General features: G+C 37.5%; 1 protein-coding gene across 1 annotated transcript in view; it reads left to right on the top strand.

Moving 5' to 3' along the window:
- The window catches only part of CFAP44 (cilia and flagella associated protein 44), a 126,378-nt gene that overhangs the window by 24,700 nt on the left and 88,586 nt on the right, over positions 1 to 13,092 (top strand). Inside the window, 8 exon segments of the mRNA XM_038582825.1 lie at positions 1,471 to 1,634; positions 1,636 to 1,688; positions 3,422 to 3,536; positions 7,470 to 7,634; positions 9,554 to 9,709; positions 10,116 to 10,163; positions 10,909 to 11,008; positions 11,527 to 11,621. Coding sequence (XP_038438753.1) covers positions 1,471 to 1,634; positions 1,636 to 1,688; positions 3,422 to 3,536; positions 7,470 to 7,634; positions 9,554 to 9,709; positions 10,116 to 10,163; positions 10,909 to 11,008; positions 11,527 to 11,621 — 896 coding nt within the window.

Raw genomic sequence — 13,092 nt, 5'->3', positions numbered from 1 at the left:
TCTCTGTTTACATTGCTCATATGTTCTTGCATATTGTCTACTTTATTCATTAGAGCCCTTAGCATATTAATCACAGTTGTTTTAAATTCCCAGTCTGATAATTCCAACATCTGTGCTATCTGGTTCTGATGCTTGTTCTGTCTCTTCAAATTGTGTTTCCTTCCTTTTGGTTTGCTTTGTAATATTTCCTTGATAGCCAGACCTGGTGTAGTGGGTAAAAATAATTGCTGTAGAGTTATAATTGCTTATAACTTGGTGGTAAGGGGTCGGGGGAGGGTTAGTATTTCTTAGTTCCATGATTAGTTCTCAAATTTTGAGTGAGTCTCTTCCTCTGGAGTGAATGTCACAGTTGTTTCTCAGTAGTTATCTCTTTATTGGTTGAGACAGGTTGGCTAGAGGGGGCTGAAGTTGGGTATTTCTTTCCCCAGGTTAGTTAGGCCCTGGTTAACTAGTTTTTCCTGAGGGCAGGCCTTATTAAGAAGAACTGAGCGTTCTGGTGTATTTCAAGATGGTTCCTTTTCCTCTCTCCCTACTGAAAGTCTGAAGCATTTTCCAGGTATTTACTGTGGGAACCTGGTCAAGCTCCTGGGGATAGATCTCACAATATTGTTGGGGCTACCTTGACTGGGTACCCCTGGAGTTTTTAACTCTCAGACTTGTCCATGCTGAACCTCCAGCAATTCATCAGTTATAAGTGTTCAGGTTTTAGGGATCCCTGGGTGGCCCAGCAGTTTGGCGCCTGCCTTTGGCCCAGGGCGCGATCTTGGAGACCCGGGATCGAATCCCACGTCGGGCTCTCGGTGCATGGAGCCTGCTTCTGCCTATGTCTCTGCCTCTCTCTCTCTCTCTCTCTCTCTCTCTGTGACTAACATAAATAAAAAAAATTTATAAATGTTCAGGTTTTATTACCCTTGGCTGTTTCCAGTTGGGAGTTCCTGATGTGGTAAGTCGCAAATACACCTCACTTGTCAGTATTTCCAGTGTCCTTCCCTCACTTATGAATCCAAGGAGAGTTGTTGATTTTTTAGTGTGTTCAGCTTTTTATTTGTTATTATGGAATAGTGACTTCCAAACTCCTTACATGCATAACCACAAACCTGAAGTCCTCGATTTTTATTTGATGAATTTTTCAGTGGCAAATTTTAAATTACAGATTGACTTCTTTCTGCCATCTAACATGATTTTCTATCCCCTCCTCCACTTCATAAAATGAAATGTATTCTCGGTGTTTTTCTCATGTAAAGTGTGACTAAGATTTCTTCATTCTCCCTCATCATGTCCTGTAATTCATTTTAAAGCCAAGAGTGATGCAGGATTTTGTTTTGTTTCTTTGGGGACTCTTGGCATTCTTTCATCAGTACTTATAACCAAGGATGCTCGCTTGCTCTCTTTCTCTCCTTTTTTTAAAAAAAAAAATTGAAAATGAAATAAATGTTGCCTTTGTCATTAGACTCCCATTCATCCTTTCAGATGGGACTGAGCTGGCCTATGCTTATGTGGATTTTAACTATGATGGTACCTTGCTAGCCTCTGTTGGCAGCAACCCCGATCACACACTAATCATCTGGAATTGGAAAGAAGAACAGCCCATACTGAAGACAAAAGCTTTTTCCCAGGAAGTTTTTAAGGTTACCGTTCAATCCTGAAGATGACGAGCAGCTTACTACAGCGGGATCAGGCCACATCAAGTAGGTTGTGTGACTGGTACAGGTGCTGGTTCATTATCATTAAGGATATTGTCTAAGGGGATTGGCCAGCTGGAGACATTTGTGCTTATGTTAACATTAGGATAATTTTTAAATGTGTTATCTTCAAAACTAACTGTAGTGCTGCTTTTCTAATTGGATATGGGGTTTTTATTACTGAAAACAGTATAGATAAAAAGAATAACTTTTAAATATTGCCTGCTGCCTTCATATAGGCTTTAGCACCTAAAAGGGTTTGTATAACTCTTACTAACATGGAATATTGAGTTTTCAGATCCTACCGTTACATTTGTGGTATCAGTATTGTATGATGGATAAGTCATTTCGACATCTCTGAATCTAGTCTTCATCTGTAAAACAAGAATTATAGCAATCATTCCTAATGCAGGACCCTCAATACTAAATTGTAACAGAGCCTACTCTTGATCTCAAGTCTCTAGCTCTAAATTCCATGTCCTTTTCACTCTAACATACACAGCTCTACCTTCCAGGATGGAATGATTTTGTCCTTTTCTGTCTTCATTCTACCCTGTCTTAGGCATTAATTTAACAACCTTCTACCACCACCTCTTAGCAGTTCAGAACTAGATTTCCAGTGTCCTTTTCAAGAAAGACATTTTTATCCTGAGTTTCCCTTCTTCGGATTTAAACCTGGTTCTCTTCTTATTCATTCACTAGAAATATAGATTAATTGAACAAATTTTAAAATGGAAATTTGGGGGAAATCTCAAGTAATCTTCTGCTAGCTATAGGCTAAAAATGTCCAATTCTTTACATTTTCCCATCATTTAATAACGTGCATATTTTCTTTGCACTGTATCTTTGGAGAGAGAGCTAGAAAGAGAGTAATTTCATGAGTGAAGTGCTACAGAAGAAACAGAGTATTTGGAAATGTATGATCAGAGGACCTACCATAGCCTTGAAGAAGGAGGTTTGCTATTTAAGCTTTTGGCTTCATACTATTGGCTTGTTGATGCCATTCATTATCTGTTTTATATGTATTTGGAGGGCCAGATTCTTTTTTTCTATATGTTTTTCATCATCTGTTCATTTGCTTAGACTATTAATAAGAAATGTTAGTAATAACAAACATTTATTCATTGCTTTAATGTGCAAGGCTCTGTTCTAGGAGTTTTTCAACAATTTTATGAGGTAGATGCTACTAATATTCCCATTTTATACATGAGAAAATGAGGGCACAGTGTTATTAAGAAAATCATTCTTAAGTTACATAGCAAGTAAGTTAGAATTAAAAAAACTTTTCCATCTAAAATGGTACTATAGAACAACTTTCTGCCCATATGGAAATGTTCTATGTTGTCCAATCTAGTAGATACTAGCTACACAGAGCTATTGAATACTTGAAAATGGCTGGTCTGACTGAAACACTGAGTTTTAAATTTGATTTAGTGTTAATTATGTTAATTCTAAATTAAAACAGTCAAACTTGTCTAGGGTCAGCTGCATAGGACAACATGACTCTAAGATTAAATCTCCACAAAGGCAGGATTTTATTTTGTCTGTTTTGCTCAATTCTGAGTTCATATTGCCTAGAACTTTGCCTGACAGATAGTTGATACTTGATACATATTAGTTAGGTGAATGAATAAATGAAATAACAAATGTGATTCTGAAATATGAAAATATTTGGGTGATAATAAAAATAAATAAAGCCTCTTAGAGGTACATCCAGTCTCTTTCTTATTTATTTTCAGGTTCTGGGAAATAGCTCTAACATTCACTGGTCTCAAGCTTCAGGGTTCATTGGGTCGATTTGGCAAAACAGCCACAACGGATATAGAGGGTTACATGGAGCTCCCAGATGGGAAAGTGAGTATAGCCACTATTGTATAATAGTAAAATTGTTTTCAAAAAAATATATGAAAACACATTAGACATTCTAAAAAGCACTGCCAGGGATAGCTGGGTGGCTCAGCGGTTGAGCGTCTGCCTTTGGCTCAGGTCGTGATCCCACATCCCAGGATTGAGTCCCACATCGGGCTCCCTGAGGGGAGCCTGCCTCTCCCTCTGCCTGTGTCTCTGCCTCTCTCTCTCTCTCTGTGTCTCTCATGAATAAATAAAATCTTAAAAAAAAAAACTGAGGTGGACACTTGACAGGATGAGCACTGGGTGTCACACTATATGTTGGCAAATCGAACTTCAATAATCAAAATTTTAAAAAAACACAAGAGGAAAGCTAAAAAGCACTGCCAATGTTAGTAATAATGGAGACTATAATTGTAAATATGGTGGACATTTAATTTTGCCTCTTCAGATGATCAATTTTAATTTAGTTCCAGGGAATTGTCATAATCCACATGTTAATGTCATTGTTTTGTGTTTACTAAATATCATACACATATATATAAAGTATGTAACCTTTTTAATATACTGACATAGTGACATATTGTCACTTTCTATTATGTCATGGAGTTGCAGTGTTTATAAGGTTTATCTTTCCCTCCTCTTTTGTCATGATGCTCCAAGAGGACTTACTGGCTCAAGGGTTGTATACAATCTTGTGGCTTTTGTTTTTATTGTCAGATTATTATTTAGGGAGATTGAGCTACTTTACAATGGTGCCTACAGATGCACTGCGACTTTAATCTCCTAGTTTATTCTTTTTTTAATTTTTTTAATTTGTTTTTTATTGGTGTTCAATTTACCAACATACAGAATAACCCCCAGTGCCCGTCACCCATTGACTCCCACCACCCGTCCTCCTCCCCTTTTACCACCCCTAGTTTGTTTCCCAGAGTTAGGAGTCTCTATGTTCTGTCTCCCTTCCTGATATTTCCCACACATTTCTTCTCCCTTCCCTTCTATTCCCTTTCACTATTATTTATATTCCCCAAATGAATGAGAACATATAATGTTTGTCCTTCTCCGACACTGTTAGTCTATTTTCTCTCTTCCTCTTACAAAATTTATGGGCATATTGCTCATGGATGGATGAGTTTTCCATTAATATTGGATCAATTTTCCACTAATGGATTCAATAATGGATCAGTTTTCCATTAATATTGTATGTGGCTTCTTTTTTTTTAATTTATTTTTTATTGGTGTTCAATTTACTAACATACAGAATAACACCCAGTGCCCGTCACCCATTCACTCCCACCCCTGCCCTCCTCCCCTTCTACCACCCCTAGTTCGTTTCCCAGAGTTAGCAGTCTTTACGTTCTGTCTCCCTTTCTGATATTTCCCACACATTTCTTCTCCCTTCCCTTATATTCCCTTTCACTATTATTTATATTCCCCAAATGAATGAGAACATATAATGTTTGTCCTTCTCCAACTGACTTACTTCACTCGGCATAATACCCTCCAGTTCCATCCACGTTGAAGCAAATGAAAGATGAATGGATAAAGAAGATGTGGTTTATGTATACAATGGAATATTACTCAGCTATTAGAAATGACAAATACCCACCATTTGCTTCAACGTGTATTTGGCTTCTTTTCAGGAAAAGTTATATAGTATTACTTGTGAACATCTCAGTTATAAGTAAATGCCAGCATACAAATATTACTTTGAGGAACCAAATGGACTAGTCATTTACCTAGTAGATATTCTCACTTTGGAATCATGTTGTATACAAAGAATAAAAAACTTTGGATGCTGTTAAATATATACCCAAACCTATAAAATGATCATAGATCATTTTAGCTTCAAATTCTAAATACCATAAGAATTAAGCAGATATAAAGATTATGAAAAACATACCACATGGGGCGCCTGGGTGGCTCAGTCAATTTAGCATCTGACTCTTGGTTTCAGCTCTTGGCATGATCTCAGGGTCCCTGGATTGAGCCTCGGATCCAGCTCTGTGCTCCGTGTAGAGTGTGCTGGAGATTATCTCCTTTCCCTCTCCTCCCCCCCTGCTCTCTATATCTCAAATAAATAAATAAATAAATAAAATCTTTAAAGAAAACACAACAAAACATGTCACAAGATCTATCTTTAACAGGTTTAGTAGGGTTTGTGTATATGTAGGGGAGAAAAGAAGCCATTTTAAAAAGAGAGACGCCAAAAAAAAAATTAAATTGAATTAAAAATAAAAAGAGAGATGCCTTTTCCTTTTAAAAAGGAAATGTTTAGAGTTAGGAATAAATATCCTATATTTGGAGGGCTACTTAGGGAAGAACATTCATGTTGGGAAAGGGTGGGAAATTAGGTTGAGAAGTAGAGTTGGGCCCTATGTATAAGGCATTTTAACAGCTGGGCAGAGCTATTACACATCGGAAGAGTAGAGTTGCAAATGAAGTTGTATATCAGTAGGGTCACAAAAATGCCAAACAAATTGGGGGAAGGGAAATCTGGAGTCAAGGAGATAAGCCAAGAAGGAAGATGTTACTTTCATTTCATTATTAAGGACAAAAGGAAAAAGAAAGCTAGACGCGAGTGACCTTTCAGAAGGACCAGCCTGCCTGCCAGATGGTGGCTTTGGGTGGTTTTGTCACTGGATGGAAGAAAGCAAGTCTAAATAAAGACTATCAAAAGTGAGCTGAGGTCTAATAGTAGGTGAAATAGGTAGAATGGATAGGATGAGTAGACTGGGGAGACAGAAAGACTGAGCAAATTAGTCTAGATGAAGGACATGGGATGCGGAATCCTGGAGCCAGCAGAAAAGAATTAGATCAGAGCTGCCCAAAGAATATTAGCCTACACAGAAGCTCTGTGGAAATAGGACTTCCTGGGATCAAATTCCTTTGTATCTAGGAATTCCTCTCAGTGATTTCCAATGGACACTTCTATGTTAAAGTTTCCTAGGGGTCCTAGAGATAAGAAACTTGTTTGATTTTTGTTTATCCAAGCATAGGCCTTGTGAGGCATGTTAGGACAGGAACTTTCGAGCCAGGGTTCCTGGTTTCAAATCCTGACTGCTATGGGTACTTTGTGCAAGCTACTTAACTGTTCTGTTCAGCGTTCCCCTTTGTAAAATGGGAATGATAATACTTGGGGCTCCTATTGGCCCATATGATTCCTTTGTGTGAGTGAGGATAACTGTCTTTTCCGGGAAAGTAAAGTGCCCAACCTGTGTAACTGTACTTAGTACCCCCAATAAATGTACCCCTTCATATGGGTTCTTAGGATTAAATAATGTATGTAAAATGCTCAAGCAGCACTTGGCAGAGTCAATACTTAATTAGTATGGCTTATTATCTAATACCAGTTAAGCCACCTAAGAACTAGTGTTTGGTGGTACATACTCGGGGAAGCGCTGGATTAAATGGATTAATAGGAGCTGGTCCCAGGTGATTATTCTTGTTTGAAACTGGATAGTATTATGCTATAATCTTCTGAGTTCACTAATGGCCTCATAATATTTTAAACATCCTGTGACATTTGATATGATCACTCTTAAAAAGTAGACTGTCGCCTATCAAGTTTTTAAACACGTCTCTAATTTTTGACCTGGTAATTCTGTTACTGGATTGTGGCTTTAAGAGATGTACAAAGGAAGCTATTACAGTTATATTTGAAAAATTACCAGCAGTGTACAGCCTAATCACAATGATGTAAACTATGCTGGGATTTCATATCATGCCAGGAAATACATTCAAACGTGATTAGTGATTTTTTTTTTCTCAAGTAATGAATTTTTATTTCTAGGTTTCTTATTTTTCTATATTTATTTTTTTTACTTTTATAATCAAGAGATATGCTCTTTAAAAACAATTCTCACCTGCTATTTGAGGCATAAATATCCACGTTTGTCTGATTTAATGAACATTCCTTCCTTTCCGCATACCTGCCAGGTGCTCTCTGGGTCAGAGTGGGGCAACATGCTGTTGTGGGAAGGCGGCCTCATCAAAGTTGAGCTCTGTCGAGCTGCAAGGAAGTCTTGTCATCAGGGTCCCATTAACCAAATAGTGCTGGATGAGGGTGAAGTTATCACCATTGGGGCAGATGGATGTATTAGGGTAAGTTTTCTTGACGCTTGGTCAGTAGCACCCACATCAAAACCTTCCCTGTTGGTTTGATCAGATTTTTCTTTCTCACAAAGGTCACTTTATGAAAGAGATGAGGAGTCATTTGCTCCCAGGCCAATCCATTTTAAATAATGCTTTCCTTGTGGTAAATATTTAAATTTGAGTCAAAATTAATTTACAACATCTTAGCCGTGCATTTTCTGAGGGGACATTTTGTTGTTTTGATTCTGTTGTTGAAATAGTAGTTTCAGAACATGAAAACCTATTTTAACAGAATATAAGCTGTGGATACAGATGACCTTTCAAAATACACAGTATGAATGGGGAGTTTTCTAGCCAAGGTGCCAAACATTTCTTATTTTTGAGGTTATCAATTAGAAATATGCTCAAAAGTGAGCTGATAGGGTTTGCCCGTGGATGCTCTCCTTTCCTTGCTCCTGACACTGGTGAGCTCACTTGTCCTCACCTATGGACACTGTCCTGTCCATAGTGTGGGCTAAGCTGGAACCCTGCTTCAGCATCTAAGTGCTCCTGGTTGTCCCCCACATTCATATATACATACCCTGCTGTTGCTGGCAAACCTGGAGGCTGGTGATTTGCCTCGTGGTCCTCATGGTACATATTCCTACTAGCACTTTTCATAAGAAAGTGGTAATATTCTCTGGGCATTCTATAGGAAGTATTGTTCTGAGAGGTAAGACTATATTTTTAAAAATAGTCTGGTCATTCTGTTGATCCCTACTGAGCTTATGATGTCTAATACACTATTTAAGCCATCTCTCTCCCAGGCTGTCTTCTTGCCATTGGCTTTTTGAGACCATGTATACATTTTTTTTTACATTTACCATATTAAAATTATTTTGTTAGATACTACTTACTGTTCTGGGAAATGTTTATGTCCTTTTGTTTGTCCTAGTATATTCGCTATTCTTCTAAGATATATACCACCCCAAAATGTCAAAATACCAACTGGAAGGAAACCTCAAGAGAAAAGAAGTTAAATACTTCACAGAGGGTCCCTTCATGAAAGCACTAATTTCTAAACTGACTTCTTTTAAAAATTTCACGCTAATCTCTTTAGTCTTTTACAAAGTAAATCTCTACATCTAATCCTTTAGGAAAAACTTACCCCAACTCCCAGGAATAGTCCAGTCTATGATCTGGGCTTCTTCCCCATGAGGCTAGTCTATGGGATAACACCAACCCTCCCCAAAGGCTGAGTTACTGAGTCTGGGTTAACAGGGTGGGGTGTGCTAATTGATCCATCCAGGGTGGGCTTTAGCACTTCACAGAGGAAGTCCTTCTCAATCTCTTTGCCTTGTGAAATTGTGCTTCTTCACGCTTCCCATAGCATTTTCTTCTCTTGTCCTGGAACAACAATCCTTACCTGAATGGTACAGTCTAAATCAAGAACGAGACACATTTTCTCATAAAGGACCTCATCTACATCCATTTTCTCTGCTTATAATGAAGAAGCAGAGAAATGTTGAATGATTCATGTTGAATCATTAAGAAGGCCCATTTCCCCTTTCCAGGGGCCCACTGGTAAAATCAAAACAGGGCTCATTATAGTGTCTCCCTGAACAACTGAACCATTTACTCCTTACAGACACTTTATATGCAGAAAGACCTGACAGATACCTTGACATAACGTTTACTTTAGGCAAATTAGAATTCTTACTAGGCTGTATTTTCTCACTAATCTCTGTACATACAAAGGAAATTTGTTATCCCCATAGTTGGGAGCAATATCTCAGGGGACATATTTTGGCTGGTGTTCTCATTACACCAACTCACTGATTTGCATGAAACAAGAAGAAACAACTTTTGGGGGAAAAAATCAGGGCCTTTTCTTATAGAAAATATAAATTCAGAAATTATTGATTTAAAGTATCTTCTTTATTTATAAGATCTGGGATTTTGAGACAGTAGACACTGCTGATTCTATTGATGAGACTGGATTGTTAGAGATCGAGCCCATTAATGAGCTTCAAGTAGGCAAGAATGTCAAACTCTTCTCTATGATAAAAATGAATGAAATTGGAAGTAACTTTTGGTTGGCTCAGGTAAGTTGTGTTCTTGTCTCTTGGCTCTTTTAAGTTACCTGGACATAAAATTAAAATAATAACATGATTTATTGTGACTGTAAGTCCATTTTACTATTAAGACTACTATTGATATGTCAACCAGGAATACCTGAATTTTGGTATTTAGTTGACCTATATTTGATACACAGAAAACCAATTAGCATTCTTATTATATTAAATTGACTACATGTATTATGAATATGTTTCATTTATTGTGTATTCTAATATATATATATATAGAAGTTGCTTTTGTTAAATTTCAATCATACTTTAAAACATGTAAGCTCTTGGTATTATTGTTTTCCTTTAAATCACGGGAATAAAATTCCTTTCATTTGATATAAGTTAAAAATAATAAACTAATATTAGGTATTTAATTTTTTAGGATGCCAGTGGAGCCATATGGAAGCTTGACCTTAGTTTTTCAAATATTGTAAGTTGTCCATTTTTCTTATTTTTCCCTAATTTTTATAACAAAGGTCTATTATTCTCCTTATTTAAAAGATACTTTTTCTTTCTTCATATTTGATCATTGTTCCCATGAAAAACTTGTCCAACATGTCCTAGTCCTGAGAATGTATTATCTCCCTCTCTGCTTTTGCAAAAAAAAGGAACTATCTCAGCAAAATTTAACCAGAAAAGTGGCAATAGCAATGCCTAATGTTATCTAGTGCTTTACAGTTGCCATAAACTTAGTGGTATTTTCATTTCTATCATCTCCTGTCCTCACAGCTACCCTGATAAACAGGTAGACAGTTGCCATCACCTCATTTTACTGGTGAAGAAATGGAAAGCCTTCAAGCCAGTACTGTTTCTCCTAATTCTAAAGTCCACCACTCTTTCTAGCCCATTTTGCTTTTTTTTTTTTTAATTATTATTTTAGAGATGGGGGAAGAGCAGGGGGAGAGGGAGAGGGAGAACCTCAAGCAGGTGCCATGCCCAGTTTGGGGGCTTGGTCCTACCACGCTGAGATCATGACCTCAGCGGAGACCAAGAGTCAGATGCTTAACTGACTTCAGCCACCCAAGTGCCCTAGCCTATTATGCTTTTAAAAATTTCTATTCAGATAAAATCACACATGTGTTATTAGGCTCTAGTTATATTTTTAAAAACTTGACCTTAATTTGATTTTAACTAATCTTTGAGATCTACTAGGATATCTGTATTTTTATTATCAGACCCAAGATCCAGATTGCCTCTTCTCCTTCCATTCTGGAGCCATCGAAGCCTTGGCAGTCTCTCCCCTCACTTACCTTATGGCCACTACTGCCTTGGATTGTGAGTAGGAACTCTAAATGAAAATAGATCTGTGATTTTTTGTTTTCCACACAAAATTTTATATGTGTTTGATGAAAAGCATTTGAGAACTTTTCCAAAAGGTAAGTCTCTTGATGCAAGTGAGGTGGGTTTTTGTGTAGGGCAGAGGAACTGAAGTACAGCGCCTTGGTTGTTGTGAAAGTTTGAAGGACGTAGTCAGTTACTCATGAAGATGCCATTCATTTTGGTCTTATCCACATTTGTGTTTTCCCTATTTTTTTCACCTTGTTTCTTCCTTCTTGATGCATGGCGAATCTTTTGTGGGCTGTGCAAGGTGAAATTAATCTGAGTCAGTCATCAATTGTTTGCCTTATTGTCCATGCTTACAAATTACCTGCTTGAGGATATATATGTAAATTTTTGACTAAAGAAAGCCTAATAGATTATTAGTTGATTTATTTATGAAATTTCTTGTTATAATGTTTAACATGTTAAATGAGCAAAAGTTATTTAAGAAAAAAAAAACTATCTTTCTGTAGGCTCTGTTCGAATCTATGATTTTGCCAGCAAAACTCCTTTGGCTCAGATGAAATTCAAACAAGGAGGTACTGCCCTTGCTTGGGTGCCCCGACTGGTGAGTTAATGATAATGAACTTCTACTGTAATCTATTGGTAAATACGGTATATCAGTGCTATTTCTTGGAAATATGTCTTATGACTCGACTTTAGAGAAGGATAAACAGTTTATTCACTCAGAATGTGATAGAAATCGTATCATGACCTTGCTTTGTTGTTTTGGTCCTGTTTTAATGAAACTCTATTTTTATGCCATCTGCAGGTTACTAATTCTTCCATGTTATAAAATAATTACTCAACAGAACTTTGTGTATCTCTCCTTTATCTCACTGTGATTTCATTTCTTCTATTTATATTTACAGCAAGCCTGATGCTGGATCTTTTCTAGCTTCTGGGAATAGAGAATGAACAGAAAGGCAAAAATACCTGCCCTCATACATCTTACACTTTAGTGGGAGAGAGGAGGCATAAATGCACAATAAAGAAAAATAAATAACATATGTGATATGTTAGATAATGATAAGACCCATGGAAAACAATCTAGGCAGAGATAGGGAGTTGTTCTAGTTATCTATTGCTATGTAATGAGCTATTATAAGATGTAGTGGCATAAAATAGCAGTCATTTTATTTTGCTCATATACTCTCTGGATTGGGAAATCAGACAGATGACAACAGGAATGGATTGTCTCTGGTTCATCGTGTCTGAGGCCTGGAATCACATAAAGGCTTCTTTATCATCAGTCTGGCACCTGGGTTGAAGGCTGGGTTGAGCTGGGCTGTCAGTAGGAGTACCTCTCTACATAATAACCTCTTCATGTGGCTCGAGCTTTGTCACAGCATGATGGCTTCACAGCAGTCACACACTTCTTATATGGCAGCTCAGGGCTCCAAGATCTTGGCCTGTTCCGATAAACAGGCCAATGCTGGTGGCCTTGTAGGACCAGCCTGGAAGTCCCATGATGTCAGCTGTACCGTACTCACTTGAGTGAAGCAGTCACAAGTTCCACTCAGATTCAAGGAGAGGAGGGACTTAATTGCCATCTCTGGGAGGCATGCCAAAGAATTTGCAGCTATGTTTTAAAAATATCATGGGAGTATTTGGAGAATGTTTTATCCTTGCTGTTTTGGGTTGAAATCAAAGAGAAAATGTTCCAGGGCCAAAATAAAGGCGGAAATGGCTGGAATAGAGGAGAATTTCATGATGGAATCAAGACCAGAAGGAGAACTCTGGCTAGGGAATAGAGGTAGGACAATGATAAGGTTAGAACAAGGAGAAACCATAGAGTGTTTGTCTTCCTGAATCTGACTGACTCTTCATCCCCCTTCATTTACACTCTTACCTGAAGTGTTTAAAATACAGCCATGTAATTAAATCATTTATTCAGATGGTTGTGCAATGTCCATAGAATTGTTTCCTTTTTCAGCCTCCTATGCAAGTAATGATCATTGAATAGCACGCTAGAATTGAAATGCCCCTTCTTTATACCCTCTTGCTTCTCTAGAAAACTCCGTATCTTTATGACTTAG

The sequence above is a fragment of the Canis lupus genome, chromosome 33 (genome assembly GCF_011100685.1).
Source record: "Canis lupus familiaris isolate Mischka breed German Shepherd chromosome 33, alternate assembly UU_Cfam_GSD_1.0, whole genome shotgun sequence".
NCBI lineage: Eukaryota > Metazoa > Chordata > Mammalia > Carnivora > Canidae > Canis > Canis lupus.
The sequence above is the reverse complement of the archived record's forward strand: the minus strand, read 5'-3'. Positions and strand labels throughout refer to the sequence as shown.